Source organism: Emys orbicularis, chromosome 3 (assembly GCF_028017835.1).
Source record: "Emys orbicularis isolate rEmyOrb1 chromosome 3, rEmyOrb1.hap1, whole genome shotgun sequence".
Lineage (NCBI taxonomy): Eukaryota > Metazoa > Chordata > Testudines > Emydidae > Emys > Emys orbicularis.
This window is the reverse complement of record NC_088685.1, coordinates 123,897,806-123,917,346: the sequence shown is the minus strand read 5'-3', so window position 1 is coordinate 123,917,346 and position 19,541 is coordinate 123,897,806. Positions and strand designations below refer to the sequence as shown.

The window sequence follows — 19,541 nt, the reverse complement described above, 5'->3', positions numbered from 1 at the left end:
GCTTATGCATCATTTTCCTGTGGTGTTCTATACATCTGGCAGGAGAGAGGAGAAACTCATTTTTTTGTAAATGCAGTTTTTATTGTTATGGACACTTCTGTATCAGCACAAAGGTATGAATGTGGTGTCAGGAACATAAGATGCTGAATAGCAAGTAGATCTTCCACTCCAACTAGTCCGTGGTGAAGACAGAAGCAGCTAGTGATGCAAGTCTTTACCGCAGTGAGTGACGGCCCATAATGGCACATAATAAAATGGCATAAGAGCCTCAGTACCAGTCTTGCCTCACTATACAAGCTTTAGTTGTATATTTTCTCTTCCTGATAGAGAAGGATTTACACCCTTGTGTGATTATTGCTAATGAGAGTTCTGTCCATAAAGCATCACACATTAAGCCACAGCTAATACCTCATGGTGCTACAAGAACAGCTTTCCTCATGAAATCCAACAGAGGGAAGGAAAAAGAGAAACAAATAATATTGAGTGCCTACCCGCCACAGAGATTGTTATACATTTTTGGATGCCAGTCATCTGTTCTTTGTTCCATATCATAATAAACTACCAAACCTCATAAACATTTTAGAAAGACTTTCTGCTCCCACAGTACGATTTTTACATTTAATTTGTGATATGAATTTGCACCTTGATTCTTCAATAGTTCATTCCATAGACATCTCTGCCTCCCAGACCACGTCAGAAATGTGATTGTTCTTGTGACAAGGTCTGACGTGCCGCCCATATGAAGACCATCATACTGTCTGGCTACTACTGTCAGTAAACCCAGTACTTCACCTTCCAGCCCTATCCCTGGAAATAATTTCCACAATGGGCTTCATAATGATCACGCTGGGCTTGACTGAAACAGTCAGCCATTACATAAAACAGTCATCATCACACTCTTCATCTGTGAGTTTTACAGGAGACCCCTCACTTCAGGACTTTAAAATGATTTTGATCCAGAAAATCTGCTTCCTGTGGGGGGTTTTTTTAGTCAAGTCTGCTTATTTTAACAAATGTTTGCTCCTGTTAACCCCTCACAGAGTCAATACAACCATGGAAGAATGACCAGATTTCTATTGTGCCTCCTGTTCAGCAGCCCTGTCTGCTAAATTCTGATGACAAAATCTTTATTCCTAGTAATAGTGTAAGTGGCAGTCAGAATACATTCCTTGATTTCCATATCCCATGTTGAGTATGCCGTACTGACAGTTGGAAAATTCACCCTTTGACTTTTAAACAGATCACACTTGATATAAAGGCACTAAAAGGTGATATGTAAGAAACTCCATGATAAATGAAATCACATCTTAACTGTCCAGTCCTAAGGGTATTAGAGCCCCTTACCTCTTGCTGACTGCAATGAGTATTGAGGGCACCCAGCACCTCTCTGAAGCAGGCCCTAAATGTGTTTCTTGAATCATTCCTTAACCGGTGCTCAGTTTGGAGGGCATATGGTTGGGTATACCATGTCTTCACTTATTCCTTCTGCTGGCTCAAAAATGTTGAGAAAGTGTCGGAGCAAACATTGGAAGTACTGCCTAGAAGACTGATAAAATGTTCCCTTTTTTCTTCTCATAGAAAAGTCCTGTAAAAATTAATAGGGATGAATCCTAGAGGGTGATCTCCTCTTGATAGAATTTTTAATTCTGTAGACTTTAATAGAGAATTATATCCCTGCTAGAGAAATTTGTAGGACTCTCCCATAAGGCTCAGAAATGATTAACTCATTGACATTTAGACTTAAAAGCAGATGTGACTTTGCAATTAAAAGAATTATTTTTATAAGCAGCATAATTATTGGTCCATATACATATAAGCGCTATTTCCCACTGTGTGTGGGGGGGGGGGGGAAGTTCCACACTTTAGACCTCAATGTACCTCCACCATCTCATCCCTCTCCTTCTACCAAAATATTAATAAAACAAGCAAAAAGACTGTGTAAAACAAAGAGAATGGAACCTAATTAAGGTCACCAAAGGGATTTTGGCATTTCTGGGTATTATAAGAGATCACTGTATAATGTGCTACAATTAATATGGAGGAACTCTCACAGGGACTGAGATTTTACTTCTCCATCTGCTTATCAGTGAACATTAACACAAGTTTCCTCTTTCCTGTATAATATACATACTTAACCTGAAAATATAACCCAGGTTATTATTAAAATAGTATCATATTAAAGAGTCAGACGGCATCGACAGATACATGCCGGACTTATTTAGCAGCAACATTTTAAGTTAGTTTCCCAGACCTGAAGTAGAGCTCTGTGCAGCTCAGAAGCTTGTCTCTCTCACCAACAGAAGTTGGTCCAATAAAAGATATTCCCTCACCCACCTTGTCTCTCTGATCCACACACATAAAATTGTAAGCTTAAAAAGACCTTAAATTCCTAACAGGGAGTATGCAGGCATTCAGTTATTTTAAATACTGACATACATTGTCTACATTTTATTCTGGACAATACAGAATGCCACTCTGAGCAAAGTACACCTCTACCCCGATATAACGCTGTCCTCGGGAGCCAAAAAATCTTACCGTGTTATAGGTGAAACCGCGTTATATCGAACTTGCTTTGCTCCACCGGAGTGCGCAGCCCCCCCAGAGCACTGCTTTACCGCGTTATATCCGAATTCGTGTTATATCGGGGTAGAGTTGTGCAATTAGAAAGGCCTGAAAAATAAGTTCTCATGCCTTAAGTTCTCAATCACATAAGTGCAACTGCAGGCAGTTGACCAATACAACACAAACTTCCCTCTGCCACAGAAAACGTCAAGCAATTCTGCTTATAACCAATATAATTAAAATTACCCACGGATTCCTCTGCAAACCACAGACACCACTGCAGAACTGAGGGAGCTCTTATATCGAGGTACTTTAAGACTCGAGAAAAACATTAAATAAACAAGAAAGGTTAAAATAAGTCCATTATCCATTTAGGAGAATGTCTATTTGATCAGGTAATCCTGGCATCTCTTAGTAGCATAAGAACAATTGTCTCTCAGGGACAGCATCAAAATACAATGTGTTCTAATTTGGCATTACAAAGCATCTAACCAGATAGTTTAACAGAGGTGCACATTTGGCTCCATTCCTTTTAGTCTGTAGGGAGTTTTGCCAAATGTCTTATTGTCATTTGACTACGTGTCAGGAGAAATTCTTATTGAAAAGTAGTTCTGCTGGTCTTCTGCATCCCATGGTCTCTCCTTCTGTTGCCTGTTCCAAGCATGCATGTATTTTATTGCTAGCATGGTTCCTATTTTCCTTAAGCAGACATGGCAGTTGGGTGGAATGGACTGGGAAGAGTTAAGAAGTGTTGATGTACTGTATATAGCTCACCAAGTTGCAGTAATGAAGGAAGCACCTTGTATATTGGTTATTTCCCCCTATGGTTTCTTGAAACCCCATCTTACAAATAATTGCTCCTCCATGCCAGGCTTTTGAGATGGTCAGTTTGGAGCATTAATTGTTCAACCACAATGAGGTGCCTGCTAAATTTAGAAACTCTATCCTATAGTCCCTTCACCAACTTTGCAATACCAATCCATCCCAAACATTAAGAATATCCTGTTGACACCTACACATTAGAAATGAGGCTCCCACTCTCTCCAGACTCAATGTCATCAGTTCCCTGGTTCCCTAAGCAATTCCTCGTTTGCTTTTCTGATTTTTCAGAGGCTTTATCACGCGGTGGGGCACAAAACTACTCTAATTCTGCTTCCCCCACCCCAAACCATCACAATTTTAAACCACAATTTCCCCAAATTATTGTAATATCAAGGATGAACAAATGACCCAAACATATACAAATAAGTAAGAGCTTACTGGGCCAGGCAAAGCAGCTGATTTAAGTGGGTATTCTCTAACAAGAACCACACAACGCTCCCTTCCTGGAAACAATGGACTCAGAAAATATGTATTTATTCTGTAGCTATATAAAAATACAACGCTTATTTAGAACATCTTCATTCCTAAAAGAAGTACTTGGAGGTGTCTTTTGTGACACAGCTCAATCCAGAGGACTTTAAAGCAGTTATCAGGAGGAAACCAAATTCCCGGTGTGAGAACAGGGATGTTTTGCTCAGTGCTTTTAGTGAAAGATCATATATAGGAGGTATCTTGATGCTTCTTTTTCCTGCCACTTTTACTTTGGAGACTGAAGTAACAGAGGGAGAAAAGAAAAGAGTTATATTTCTAAACTGTAGCATTGTCCAATTTATTTTCAGTAAAAATGTACAATTCCCTGCCCCTTGCTCAGAAAATCACATCAATGTAATATTGAAGGAAAGACAGTACCTGGAAAGCTGTTCCACATCCTCCACTGTCTCTGGTAAGGAAATTCCCTTTGTCTCAGGTAAAAACAGCACTAAGATCCCACAAATAACTGCAAGTATACCTATGACAGGCATTGAAGAAAAAGAAAAAAACAACAAGAACCAAAATTGGTTTGCCATTTTTCTCATTCCCAGGACAGTTTTCTGGAACAAAATAAGAAAAGGGTAGAAAGACCTGAAGTTGCTCCCAAACCACTAAGTAAAAGCTGAAGGCCCGTTTCTCCCCTGCCTTGCTTCTCATTTGGTCATTTACATTTTGGGAAAGTAGATGTGAAACGTTACCATGCTGATTGTAAAGTCTTTGGGGGCAGGGACTTTTTTGTCTTGTGTTTGTACAGCACCTAGCACAGTGGGGTCCTGGTCAATGACTGGGGCTCCTGGGCCTGATGAAAATACAGATGATAATTTTACACCCAGTTACACAATGTTGTTGAGGATCAGGTCTTCAGAGTGCAGCAGACATTTTGAATACAAAGGTGTAAACTGGAACATCTGGATACTGCTACGGTTGGAGCAATATTAATTTGAAAAAAAAAAGTTCTTCTCTCTTTTTTACTTTGTATTTCAAATCCACTTTATCCACTTCTCTTTCTTTTTCTATGTTCTGTCCCTTCTACTCTTTCCTCATCATGATTCTCTTCAGAAAAACATGATTTAGTCTTCAGACTCAGGATTTCCTACCAAAAGGAAATACTTTGCTCACACAATTAGCCTGTGGAACTCATTGTCACAAGACACCACTGAGACCAAGAGCTCATGGGGGGAAAAAAGATTATATATATATATATATATATATATATATATATATATATGTGTATATATATATATATATATGAATAACAAGAATATCCAGAGTTAGAACAATATACGCTAACAAATTAAACAAGGTTTTTTTTGGAAGGGTTATAAATCCTCATGCACTAGGGAGTAAACCAACCTGGGGAAGTCAGCAGGAAAATTCCATGTGACCAGATTATCTGGCTGTAGGGTTTCTTGCACCTAACTTTGAAGCACCTGGTACTGACCCCTGTTGGTAACAGGATACTGGACTACACGGACCACTGTTCTGAACCAGTATGGCAATTCCCATGTTCCCGCAAAGCAGGACCTTAAGTGGGAGATAACCCAGGTTCTCCCCTTTTGGCCAGATCTGCTCTGTTGACTTCGATAGAACTATACTAACTTCCAACAGCAGAGAATATGGTCCTTTGTTTATTTGGTCTGATGAAAGGTAGTCACATATGAAAACTATCCAGAAAATGTTAGAAACCCATTGCTGCCAGGGCTCTGTTTTGATAGGTAAACAAATTTTAATGGCTTTTGAGGGGTCTTCCCCATGGGAGTCAGGGCTTAGAATTTAGGAGGGATACAAATGCAGTGGGACTCAGCCAGAATGCCTCCTGGAGATCCATGTGTGTGGGTGCGCAAGCTGATGTAACCACCATCATTGAAAGGATGCAGCACAGCTCCCCTTTGCACTTAGGTCATCTGTGCTGGCCAATGAGGATGGAGATGATGGATTAGGGGGGAAGATAGGTCATGCAATAAAACTCTTCCCAAGAAAAGAAGCTGTGTTAGGAAGCAGATTAAAAACAAATTGTAATAAAGTGGTCATCAAGGGATTAACTGGATTATCACAGTATTGTGTATGGGAGCCATGCTTCCACCCTTCCCTTATTTCCTGTTTATTTAGTGGGTGTTTTCCCCACTGTGTTTGTTATGGAGCTGAATAAAGCAGCACTTTCCCAGCCTGCAGTACTGTAAGTAAAGTATGTTTCTAATGCACTGAACAGTCCGTTTGCAAAAGAAATAGTCTATCCAAGGTTGCATTTTAAATGATTTCTTACTAAAGATGATTAGAGGTAGCTCCATCCAGATGGCTGCTAATCGGAAGAGAAGAAATGGGGCTATGATACCTCCTAGGTCACACAAACTCGAACACAGGGAAACACCAAAGTTTCTGCAAAAAAAAAAAAAAAAAGAAAAAGATATTCATTTTAGAGGGGTTAAGACAATGTAACCTAGGAGATGCATGTGTTAGGCCCAAAGTTATCTCATAATCAGGGCATACAACACACACTTACATAAGCAAACCAGTGCAACGAGTCTAATCAGTGAACTCATGAGAAAACAGAGGGTTACTGAAAAATAATATATTGAACATAGCGGGAACTGGTGGGAAATTTTAAAAGAATTCCAACAACGTTAAGGGCCAGATTCTGCCACTGGCACATCAGATTGCGAATTACCCAGTGATCTTCCCTAATGGGATTTCAGAAGCTGTACCTCTGTGGAACACTAATCCTAAATCACTGCACACAAAGCCTTCCTGCATTCAGACCTTTAAACTAACCAGTTTCTAAGATGAAGTACTATTGGCACGATCCTTTTGCTTTAGCTACAGCATGGACTTTAGTGTGGGTAGCTGCCCAAGTGAGTACCCAGGGTCCCTGGTGGGCTTGTACAGCCCATGCTGAAGCCTAAGCTGCCATGGCTTCACCGCTATTGCTACTTGTGCTAACTATGTTAAAGCTAGCTTAGGCGTATCTACACATGCTACAGTCATACCTCCATTTGCAATGTAGACATACTCTTGGTTGATTGGGATTCTATAATCAGCTTTGTCACAGTCTTCCTGGATAGCCTGGCACAACTTCATTTAAGTTCTCTGTGCCTGTTTTCCCATCTTTAAAATGCTCAGACCCAAGCCAAGTTAAATTTAATGTTGAAAGAGTTTGTGAAACACTGTATTAAATGCTTTACTAAAATCCAGATATATTGCATAGCCATTCACTTTCTTATTTTATCTTTAAAAGTTATTAAGACTGTTGCAATATACCAAAGATCTTCCAATCTAATTTCAACATGACACAAGTGAGAGTCAGAAACCGACAAAAAGAAGCTGACGAATGGAAGACTAAGGGTAACAATTACCAGGTTATCTAGTTACTCAGTAAATCAAGTGTCTTGACAGTAGGAATGTTTTATATATAATTGGTTTGATGCACAGATAATAGGTTAGTTGAACAGGTCTATTTTCTTATTGGGTACATTTTCTACTACATTTTATCTTTAGGGACACTCAAAGTTTATTTGATTATGGTGGTGGGGCAAGTGCCCATCCCAGCCAGGAGGGGTTAACAAGCCCCTTTGGGTACAATCAAGTCCTACCTGGAGCATGCTGCCTCTGAAAAAGGGTGGTTCCTTAAGAGAGTAAAGCCAAATCCAGAGCTAGAGTGCCAACCCCTTAAATACGCAGAATAGTGAATGCTGATTAGAAAGGCTGCTGAAGATCCTCTGTTGCCTAGATCCTCTGGATAAGTAGAGGAACCTCTACATTATTTTCCTTTCTTTCAGCCCAGAATGCTCAGCCTGGGCCCCTTGGACTGCAAAGGGGTTAGAGAAATCCAGCCCTAACTCAAAGAATACTGACCTATTTGCCTTGGAAAGCATGCCAGGTGGACCTGGACTGCTTTGGGGTTGAAGGACTGTTATCCTTTGCCCTTTTTGTTTGGACTCCCTGTTGGGGGAGTGCTGAACTAATCCCCTGCTACTTGTAGCTAGAAAGACACTGACTTGGTAACCACCCCTGTAGCTGAAGGAAGGTACTAGGAACAAAGGGAGGTACCCCTGCCCACTCTCTCAAAAGGGGGCATTCTAGAGGTAAATCCTATCACAATTAGCTTGTTTATTTCTTTAATAGGTATCAATTTAGACAGGGTTAGCTGCACTGCTATACAGGTTTTGGCTTGTTGGATAGAAAATACATTCTTCTGAGAACAGTGTTTCCTTTACAGGTCTTTGATTAAGTTGCCTCCTCTGTAATTTGTCTCCCATGGGACACTATAACACTGCATTTTCAAATTAAATAGAACGTCTTAAATTATGGTGACACCAGTCACACCTCCCTATTTAAGGTGGACTTCAGTTTTGCACTTAAAATGCATAAGAAGAATGTCTTTCATAGAGGTACTGCCAAATTAAGCTTGAACACTGGCACGGTTACACTATAATGCCATTTACTACGCAAATGTGTTTAATGCTACCGAAGGCAACTTCCTTCAGTTTAATGTGGATTTTAGCTGTGCATGAAACAACTGCAGTTACCTTAATGTTGTAGGATACAATTCACTGTTCACAAGATACACAATTTCAAAAGCCATGGTGATTCCCAGTCTTCCCAGAGTGGCTACTGAGGTTTTCAACCACGGGATATCTGTTAACAAGGTAAATTCAAAAAGCAAGGTTGATGAAATGTGTTTTACCATGTCAGCTGGAAATCATGGGGCTCATTCCACACTCCCTTACATGGGTTTCACACTGGTGTAACTCAGCTGAGTTCAATGGCGTTACTACTGATTTATATCGGTGTAAGTGAGCAGAAGCAAACATCAGGGCTAGATTCACAAAGGGATTTAGGCACCTAATCCAACATTTAGGCACCATTGACTTTCATGAAGCCACCGCTCAGCCTGTGCCTACACCTGGAGGTGCCTAAATTTCTGCTGGGTGGGCATGCGCAAAGCTGCCTAAATCCTGATGCCGCCTCACAGGCAATGGAGCCCTCTTTCATGCCACAGCCCCAGGAGGATTCTCAAGCGAGGTGTTCCCCTGCCTACCTTGCCAGCAGAGCCCACTCTGGTGGGTGTGCTCAGAACACGAGAACCTACGATTTAGTGAGCAATTTCTGGCTGTTCTGGATGTAACTGAAAACTGATCAAGGGAAATACTTGTCACACAACGCATAATTAGACTGGGGAAGACATTGCAACAGGAAGTCACTGAAGCTGAGATTCACAAAGAGTCTGGACATTTCCATGGCTAATAAGACTATCCAGAGTTATGATTGTTAATCATCGTTAATGCTAACAACAGATTTGGAAGGGATATTGGGTTTAAGCCATCTCTAACAGGGAGCTGGATGAGACCTGAGGTGGAGGCAGATAACCCCAATCTGCCTACCACAGAGTTTTGACTCTTTCCCCTAAGGCATCTGGTGTTGGTCAGTCAGAGACAGGCTAATGGACTAGATGGACATTGGGTCTGATCCAGTCTGCCAATTCCTGTTTTCCGGTGCCTATATCTTTCTCAGAACTACCCTCCAAGCCCTGTCAGGAAGAGTTACATCAGAGGGACTCTGGATCAGGTTCAAGGAAGAGTAGAACCAAAAGGGCATTGCTGCCAGATATCAATGTGTGCTGGCATCTATGGGTGTTCAAGTTTTGGCTACTCGTGCTTTGTTGTGTCACCCAGGCCAGTTTGAAGACTCAGAAATCAATTCCAACCCACTGACTCAACGAAGACGTGTTGCATAATGCCAGGTGTGGGATAATGAGTGGTAAATGTTGTTGCCAAGCTTCCATGATCATACCCAGATTGTGCAATCCTTTGCTTCAGGCAGGCTGCTGGTCGTTATCCAGGTGTGACATTTTCCCCCTGCAACATTTTTCTAAATCAAATTATAATTCGAGCTGAGTCAGACTGACTTCCAAGTAGATCTGGAAAAAATGTCTCTTGGCCTCATAGAAAAGTGCTCTAGAATTTAATAAAAAATGACAATTTTTCTATAGTTTTTTTCACCATCCTATAGATTTTATAACAGAAAATTAAATGCCTGCTATGGAATTCTATAGGATGGCTCAAAAAACTCTAGAAGGGATATCATTGTCTTTGAAATCTGATAAGATTTTAGAGTAATTTCTAGAAAACCCTATCAAATGTTCAGAGGTCTCTGTAGATTTCATCCCCATTTAATGGTATAGGATCTTTTCCATTAAAGACTTTAACTATTTCACTATTTCATGAAAAAGAGAAATGCACCTATTTTCTTTTTGTCTTGAATTTTTTGCAAAAACAAATTTTTTTGCAGGTGGAAAAACGTATTTAATCCCCAAAATCTGTTTGTGTGTGTGAGCATGTGTGGGTGTGCATGTGAAAATAGTGACTTTCTCCTGGTAGCAAATTCAGAGAAATCAGACACACACAAAGGTGACATTTGAGGACAGAAATGGTGCAAAATTTCATCCTGGATCAATAAAAAGCGACAAAGAGTCCTGTGGCACCTTATAGACTAACAGACGTATTGGAGCATAAGCTTCCACTACATGCATCTGATGAAGTGGGTATTCACCCACGAAAACTTATGCTCCAATACGTCTGTTAGTCTATGAGGTACCACAGGACTCTTTGTCGCTTTTTACAGATCCAGACTAACATGGCTACCCCTCTGATACTTGACATCCTGGATCAAATTCATTAACAGAGTTGAAGCCGTTTAAATGGGAGGATGATAACTGGGACAGCTGCTTTCATAGGACAAATTTAAAGAAAATATTTTTTTCCTATTAAACTGAATGACTGTTCAGTTGCTTTAACAGAAGGATTGTAATGACTGGAACCATGGTACTGGGATGTCTGGTTGCATGATTGCCCTGTAGATTACCATGACACATTACAAACTACTCACTTTTAGGCAATAATAAAAATACCTGATGCATAATAATGCCCATCACTGACACCATACTTTCCATCCAAAGTGTTCTGCAGAGGAGGGTAAGTATCATTTCAAACTGCTTTACAAACCAGGTGATGTGACTTACCCAAGGTCATAAAGGAAGCCAGTGGCAGAGCCAAGAACAAAACTCAGATCTCCTGATGCTCAGACCCTTGCCCTTGCGGCTGGATTTATTGAAATAACTGAGCTGCTTAAACGTGTGGCGTTGTCTTAAAGTAACTTTTGAATAAACTTTAAAAACAAGGCTAATTGTAGTAAAACTGGACCCACTGAGGAATGTGTTTCTGTGAAGGATCTTTTATTGTGCTTCCAAACCCACCCATTTTCATAGGCTCCATTTTACAGCTCTTCTCTTGGGATATCTGCCTGCTAACTGTTGCCTTGTGATATAATTTCTGGAGCTGACACCGCTAAGGCTAATTAGTATTCACAACACTGGCTTCATTCTGCTGATGACATCCTTAGGGAGGGGTGATCCTTTCTAATGGTCATTCAACATCCTATGTAGCTCCAATCTAAACTACTCTGAAGCAAAGAGCGGGGACTTCACAGTCAGGGTAAGGCTCTCTGTTCTCTATCTGCCTTTAGTGTGCAGCACTTATGAATGCTTTCCTTGGGATACACAGTTCACTGTAACCACATAGTGGAGAGACATCAGTTTATAGAAAAGAATCCCTCGTCAGCAGTGCTGAATCACACCCCACAGTCACCCTGGTAGTCCTTGAAGCAGGACCAAGAATTACTAAAAGGGGAGCCAGATCCTCTACCTCTGGTCTGTCCCCTTTGAATTACCAGCCAGTGATTCCCTTTGCGTAAGGGAAACCCAGGGGGGTGTCGAGCCAGGATAGCTGGCTCTGTGCCGCCTGCTTCTGGCCCCTGCCCCATGCCAGGGATAGGATGGATGAAACGAGGAATGGACAGCGCACACTGCACTCTGGCAAGCCCAGGCCAATGGAATGGCCTGTTACTGTTACTAGAGCTGAGAATCTGACTCAAGATCTGCTAAGACTGACCAGCAGGAAATATATCATTTAAATAGGTTTGTTTCTTTTCTCGGACACTCATTTATTTGGAGATGGGAAGATTCCCCAAACTACCAATTTCCTAGCTCCATATTTGTATGATAAATATCTTCCCAGCCAGGGAATGAGTGTATTTCCCCTTTCCTCATATTTTTGTTCTGTAGTTCACATTATCATTTGCTAACTGTATCACAACACACTTTTTATCTTCGTCCACCGCTTCGAAATCTTTGTGTGTCTTCCACCTCTCTACTCTAAGAACTTCACAGAGTAAATAGTGGATGTTCTGTAACCTGAAGTCTTTAAATCATGATTTTAGGACTTCAGTAACTCAGTCAGAGGTTAGGGGTCTATTACAGGAGTAGGTGGGTGAGGTTCTGTGGCCTGCAATGTGCAGGAGGTCAGACTAGATGATCATGATGGTCCCTTCTCACCTTAAAGTCTATGAGTCTGTGAGATAAATCACTGATCTTGGGAAGCTAAGGAAAAAGTTACCTTCTGGTAAGAATGCAGTAATTAAGCATGCCACTCCCGCCACTATGTTGCTTATGGCAAATGGAAGGCGTCGGCCAATTCGATCGATTGTCAGTAAAATCAAGAGAGCTGCAGGCAATTCCACAGCTCCGGAGATGAAAAAGTCTAGGTAGAGGTTTCCTCCTATAATTCCTAGGCGCATGACAAGCCCTTGGTAAACCAGGGCACTTGTAAACCTAAACAAAAAACATTGAGACAAACACAAATGATTGTAAGCAGATGACTCGAATTTCAAGTTTGAGAGAATCACAATACCGACAAAATATGATGCTCAAAACCCAGTAAAATTGGGACTTACCAGGCATACATTAGAATCAATGTGTATTTTCTCATATGGGGAGTTCTAACCAGATCGAGAAATGATGGATTACTAACCTCTTCATCTGTAACTGTGATCTAAAGAAAAGCAAACATCGGAATCAGCAGATCATAGGCAGGAACACAGGCCACCACAGCTGAGCTAGTACAGCAGCTATGGAAGAGGGCTCAAAATGTAATACAACTGCAGACTAATTTCCAGCTCCTTAATCTTTTGTAATGACAATATATATGCCAGAAAAAAAAAACCAGCTTGATTTCCAGCTCCTATTGAGTTTCAGGAGAAAAAAAAACTTATTTTTACTTGTAAATGGAGAAGTGGACTCAGAGGTCCCTGGGAGGCAATAAACCAGGCACTTTGCAATGCCATTTTTACAGCTGCTTTTCAGAGCAGAATTGAACTTTAAGGGTGACTCAGAGAAGGCACTCAATTGTGAGTTCATTCCCCACAGCCAGCCCATGAAATTGTAATGGGTAATGGTCAGAACAAAGGGGTGGGTCTGCAGAGGAGTAAGAGATGGAGAGAGTAAACAACAATGGCCTTGAGAGTGTTTTTGATCCTACAGCTGAGCAGCAGGAGGAAAAGTAGGGAGGAGGACACTGTCAAGAAGTGAGGCCAGGGTGGAAAGGCCCAGAACAGAGAAAGATTAATGTCTGCCCTCCCCAAAACATTTAAATGAAGCAGAAGTCAATGGGCCTTCAGAATGTGCTTATAGTTAAGAATGTGCACAAGCATTTTGCTGATTTAGGCCTTTTCCTTAAAAATCTACAAATTATTTAGAAATATCAATTAAGCCACCCTCCTCTGAGACGAGGAGGAAAGTATCGTTTTCTCCATTTTACAAGTCGGTAAAATGAGGATGAGAAAGCACACATGACTTAGGGCCTGTCTATACAAACAATTAGACCGTGGCAAACTGGGGTGTGAATCTATCCCATGCTAGCAGCCTGCAGTTTAACTGTCTGTGTGCACTCTGCGGATGCATGTTAACAGTTCGCTAATGCACTTTGAGCTACTCCCAGTTCAAGGAGGACTAGATCAAAGCTCTCTCACGAACTGTTAATGTGCATCAGTAGGGAGCACATGAACAGTTAGACCCACAGCAGGCCAGATTCACACCCAAGCTTGCTGTGATCTTCATGTAGACAAGCCCTTAGCCAAGGTAATAAAACAAATCAGCAACAGAATCAGGAGTAGAATCCAGGAGCCTTGACTGAGATTTTTAAAGAAGTGCAAGGGATTTAGTCCCACATAGTCAGTGGAAGAGGTGTGGCTAAATCCCCTGTGTTGCTTTGAAAATCTCAGTCCCTGACATCTACATCTTCACCTGCACATCTACCAATGTGGTATATGCCATCATGTGCCAGCAATGCCCCTCTGGCACGTACATTGGCCAAACCGGACAGTCTCTATGCAAAATAATAAATGGACACAAATCTGAAATCAGGAATCATAACATTCAAAAACCAGTAGGAGAACACTTCAACCTCTCTGGTCACTCAGTAACAGACTTAAAGGTGGCAATTTTGCAACAGAAAAGCTTCAAAAACAGACTCCAATGAGAAACTGCTGAGCTTGAATTAATATGCAAACTAGATACCATTAACTTGGGTTTGAATAGAGACTGGGAGTGGCTGGGTCATTACACATATTGAATCTATTTCCCCATGTTAAGTATCCTCACACTTTCTTGTCAACTGTCTAAAATGGGCCATCTTGATTATTACTACAAAAGTTTTTTTTCTCCTGCTGATAATAGCTCATCTTAATTAATTAGCCTCTTACAGTTGGTATGGCTACTTCCACTTTTTCATGTTCTCTGTATGTATATATATATATATCTTCTTACTATATGTTCCAGTCTATGCATCTGATGAAGTGGGCTGTAGCCCATGAAAGCTTATGCTCAAATAAATTTGTTAGTCTCTAAGGTACCACAAGTACTCCTGTTCTTTTTGCGGATACAGACTAACATGGCTGCTACTCTGAAACTCATAAAAAAAAGATGTGATTGTGGAAAGAGAAAGAAGGATCCCCCACCACTTTCTACCATATGTGCTGTGAAGTCAATGGAAATTACTTTGTGTTGTGGAGGGAGAATGGGGCCAAAGAGAATGTAGAGACAGAGACCATGCTGATTGGTGAGGAGAACAGTAAACTAGGTCAAACAGCATTGCCCAGTGATCTGATTCTAGTTCAGCCAAGGCTGTACACATTAATTTTATTTTGTATTTATTCCTCATGTCATAAGATATAACCTAAACTTTTCAGAGAGATAAACAGTCTTAGAGTGGACTTTTAACACCTCCTTTAGCAAAAAGAGTGTCCCAGAACATTGGAAGTGTTAATGAAACCCCAGTTTGCCCTGGGTTCTCTTCCATTCCCTCTCATCATTGCTAGGAACCCTCGTCCCATCTTTACAGATACTTTGTTTTCTGTAACGCAGTTAGACGTTTTCTCAAAGTTGCTTCCGCTCTTTACATGCCAGCTCCATTTTTTTAATCCTACAATTTGTTTGTCAGGCATTCATTTACATTCCAGATCAGAATCCACTGTTTGTTGGCATTTGTTATGCTCACACTCATGAAGGTGATAAAGCTGCCTTGATTTTGTTTATAAGAACATGTTGGCAGTGACCAGTATGTGAACCTTGTGCAAATATGGTATTCATTTTCCCATGCAAAGATAAATCAAGCAGTCTTAACACAATGCCCTGTCTGTCTCAAGTGCCACTAACACTAGTTGGAAATAATGTTTGAGTATGGTTTATGGGCTGGGGGAAAAGGACATTAAAATAATTGCAAAAAACCTCAACTCTTTTAAGGTCAAATCTTGGCCTCACTGAAATCAATGAGAGTTTTCCCATTGACTTCAGTGCAGCCAGAATTTCACCCTTAGTACCCAAATACATGTTTTATCCTAACCCTGGGAAGAGTAAAGAGATTTTGTATAAAATGATGTACTTCATCAATTCCTATCTCATTGTTTCTACAATGGTTTTAAAAATTCCAGTAAAAGTTATGCACTTCACAAGCTTCGGTGCTGAGCCGGCAAACTTTATGCACTGTGATAGTCTCCAATTCAGCAGCCCATGCCTATTCAGCATAGCACCAAGCCTAGTCTTCACTACGGGGAGATATATGCTGCTGCAATCGATGTCGCAGGGATCAATTTAGTGGGGCTAGTGAAGACCCGCTAAATCAATGGCAGAGCACTCTTCGGTGGGCCCCAGTACTCCAGCTCTCAGAGACAAGTAAGGGAAGTCGACCGGAGTGTGTCTCCCATTGACACAGCGCACTGAAAAAACTGGGGTAAGTCGACCTAAGCTACGTTGACTCCAGCTACGTGAATAACTTAGTTTCAGAGTAGCAGCCGTGTTAGTCTGTATCCGCAAAAAGAACAGGAGTACTTGTGGCACCTTAGAGACTAACAAATTTATTAGAGCATAAGCTTTCTTGGGCTACAGCCCACTTCTTCGGATGCATATAGAATGGAACATATATTGAGGAGATATATATACACACATACAGAGAGCATGAACAGGTGGAAGTTGTCTTACCAACTCTGAGAGGCCAATTAAGTAAGTGAAAAAAAAAAAACTTTTGAAGTGACAATCAAGATATCCCAGTACAGACAGTTTGATAAGAAGTGTGAGAATACTTACAAGGGGAGATAGATTCAATGTTTGTAATGGCTCAGCTATTCCCAGTCCTTATTCAATCCTAAATTGATTGTATCTAGTTTGCATATCAATTCCAGATCAGCAGTCTCTCGAAAACTCCCTGACAAAGCACAGGAACAAATCTGTACAGACACATGCCTAGAACCCCGACCAGGGGTATTCTATTTGCTACCCAAGATCCATAAACCTGGAAATCCTGGATGCCCCATCATCTCAGGCATTGGCACCCTAACATCAGGCTTGTCCGGTTATGTGGACTCTCTCCTCAGGCCCTTCGCTACCAGCGCTCCCAGCTATCTTCGAGACACCACTGACTTCCTGAGGAAACTACAATCCATCGGTGATCTTCCAGAAAACACCATCCTGGCCACTATGGACGTAGAAGCCCTCTACACCAATATTCCACACAAAGATGGACTACAAGCTATCAGGAACAGTATCCCCGATAATGTCACAGCTAACCTGGTGGCTGAACTTTGTGACTTTGTCCTCACCCACAACTATTTCACATTTGGGGACAATATATACCTTCAAGTCAGCAGCACTGCTATGGGTACCCGCATGGCCCCACAGTATGCCAACATTTTTATGGCTGACTTAGAACAACGCTTCCTTAGCTCTCGTCCCCTAACGCCCCTACTCTACTTGCGCTACATTGATGACATCTTCATCATCTGGACCCATGGAAAAGAAGCCCTTGAGGAATTCCACCATGATTTCAATAATTTCCATCCCACCATCAACCTCAGCCTAGATCAATCCACACAAGCGGTCCATTTCCTGGACACTACTGTGCTAATAAGCGATGGTCACATAAATACCACCCTATACCGGAAACCTACTGACCGCTACACTTACCTACATGCCTCCAGCTTCCATCCAGGACACACCACACGATCCATTGTCTACAGCCAAGCTCTAAGATATAACCGCATTTGCTCCAATCCCTCAGACAGAGACAAGCACCTACAAGATCTCTATCAAGCATTCTTAAAACTACAATACCCACCTGCTGAAGTGAAAAAACAGATTGACAGAGCCAGATGAGTACCCAGAAGTCACCTCCTACAAGACAGGCCCAACAAAGATAATAACAGAACACCACTAGCTGTCACCTTCAGCCCCCAACTAAAACCTCTCCAGCGCATCATCAGAGATTTACAACCTATCCTGAAAGATGATCCCTCACTCTCACAGATCTTGGGAGACAGACCTGTCCTCGCTTACAGACAACCCCCCAACCTAAAGCAAATACTCACCAGCAACCGCACACCATACAACATAAACACTAACCCAGGAACCTATCCTTGCAACAAAGCCCGATGCCAACTCTGTCCACATATCTATTCAAGTGACATCATCATAGGACCTAATCACATCAGCCATACCATCAGGGGCTTGTTCACCTGCACATCTACCAATGTGATATATGCCATCATGTGCCAGCAATGCCCCTCTGCCATGCACATTGGCCAAACCGGACAGTCTCTACGCAAAGGAATTAATGGACACAAATCTGACATCAGGAATCATAATACTCAAAAACAAGTGGGAGAACACTTTAACCTGTCTGGCCATTCAATGACAGACCTGCGGGTGGCTATCTTACAACAGAAAAACTTCAAAAACAGACTCCAACGAGAGACTGCTGAGCTGGAATTGATATGCAAACTAGATACAATCAACTCAGGATTAAATAAGGACTGGGAATGGCTGAGCCATTACAAACATTGAATCTATCTCCCCTTGTAAGTATTCTCACACTTCTTATCAAACTGTCTGTACTGGGCTATCTTGATTATCACTTCAAAAGTTTTTTTTCACTTACTTAATTGGCCTCTCAGAGTTGGTAAGACAACTCCCACCTGTTCATGCTCTCTGTATGTGTGTATATAAATCTCCTCAATATATGTTCCATTCTATATGCATCCGAAGAAGTGGGCTGTAGCCCACGAAAGCTTATGCTCTAATAAATTTGTTAGTCTCTAAGGTGCCACAAGTACTCCTGTTCTTTTTGTGAATAACTTAGGTCGATTTACCCCCCTTGTGAAGATAAGCCCTAACAAGCTATTGAAGTCAGTGGGACTTAAGCATACACTTTAAGTGCAGTGCTGAATTACAGTCACAACATATAAAATTAAGAATATGTGTAAGTCTTTGCAGCATCAGGACCTTAACAACATGAGCTAAATCTTCTGTGCATGTTCAGAGTGTGATTTTCCAAGGCTTACATCTCTGTCTAATCAACATCAGTTTTCACTAGAATACTCCAAGTCATTTCTCCTCAGAGAGGATAATATCCACATCTATCCCAGCCATTTTAATGCAAGATATCTTTTTTTAAAAAGACAAGATATTTTTCTATAATGGGAAAATAATTTGGTCCTCTCTCGTGTCACTTAAAAATGGATGAAGTGATTTTGCACAAATGTTCACAAAACATTCACCCTTGGGCAGAGACCAACCGTGAAACATTTCAGCTTGAAAAATGAAATTTGGGGGGAATTATGCACAACTGATAATGGGGGTTACACTGGAAACAACATTTAATAAATTATGACCAGTCCCCTACTATCACAATGCTGTCATACAAAAACTGAACAAAACAATGCTCATCTGTCTTCGCATCACACTCATTACTAGAACTAGTCGGAAAATATAGCGTCAAAGCAGAAGTGTTATGCAGAGACATATTGGTTTCAATGAATATTTAATCAGGAAGGTTTTGGGGTCTGAGGGAAGGGAGCCGAGAGAGAGAGAGAGAGAGAGAGAGAGAGAGAGACTCTCTCTAGATGGTTAGGCACTGGTCTGAGATGTGGGACACTCAGGTTCAAAGCCCTGCACTGCATGATTCAGAGTAGAGGTTTTTCATTCTCAGATCACTCTGAATCAGGCAGAGCAGAGTCCGAACCCCTCTCTCTCTCACGCACACTCATTCTCTGTCTCTCTCAATCAAAAGCTCAGCTTTCAACACAATTATGTTTTGAGAAAACATTCGAAAGGCTTTTGTCTTGTTCCAGTGTGGAACAAAACCAACTTTTCAGAACCTTGAAAGTTGCAGTGAAATAGAAGTGTCCTCCGGTCACCTCTATTCATCAACATGGTATCTGAGTGCCAAGAAAGGCTGCGATTTTCTGGG

The 19,541-nt window shown here is 41.3% G+C and overlaps 1 protein-coding gene across 1 annotated transcript in view; it reads right to left on the bottom strand.

Moving 5' to 3' along the window:
* Positions 1 to 3,930: 3,930 nt before the first annotated feature.
* SLC22A3 (solute carrier family 22 member 3) overlaps positions 3,931 to 19,541 on the bottom strand; it is a 46,099-nt gene continuing 30,488 nt past the window's right edge. The window contains exons 6-11 of the mRNA XM_065401609.1: positions 12,700 to 12,797; positions 12,363 to 12,577; positions 8,439 to 8,547; positions 6,179 to 6,291; positions 4,294 to 4,393; positions 3,931 to 4,153 (exon numbers count right to left, since the gene is read on the bottom strand). Coding sequence (XP_065257681.1) covers positions 4,099 to 4,153; positions 4,294 to 4,393; positions 6,179 to 6,291; positions 8,439 to 8,547; positions 12,363 to 12,577; positions 12,700 to 12,797 — 690 coding nt within the window. The 3' untranslated portion in view covers positions 3,931 to 4,098. The remainder of the gene's footprint in view (positions 4,154 to 4,293; positions 4,394 to 6,178; positions 6,292 to 8,438; positions 8,548 to 12,362; positions 12,578 to 12,699; positions 12,798 to 19,541) is intronic.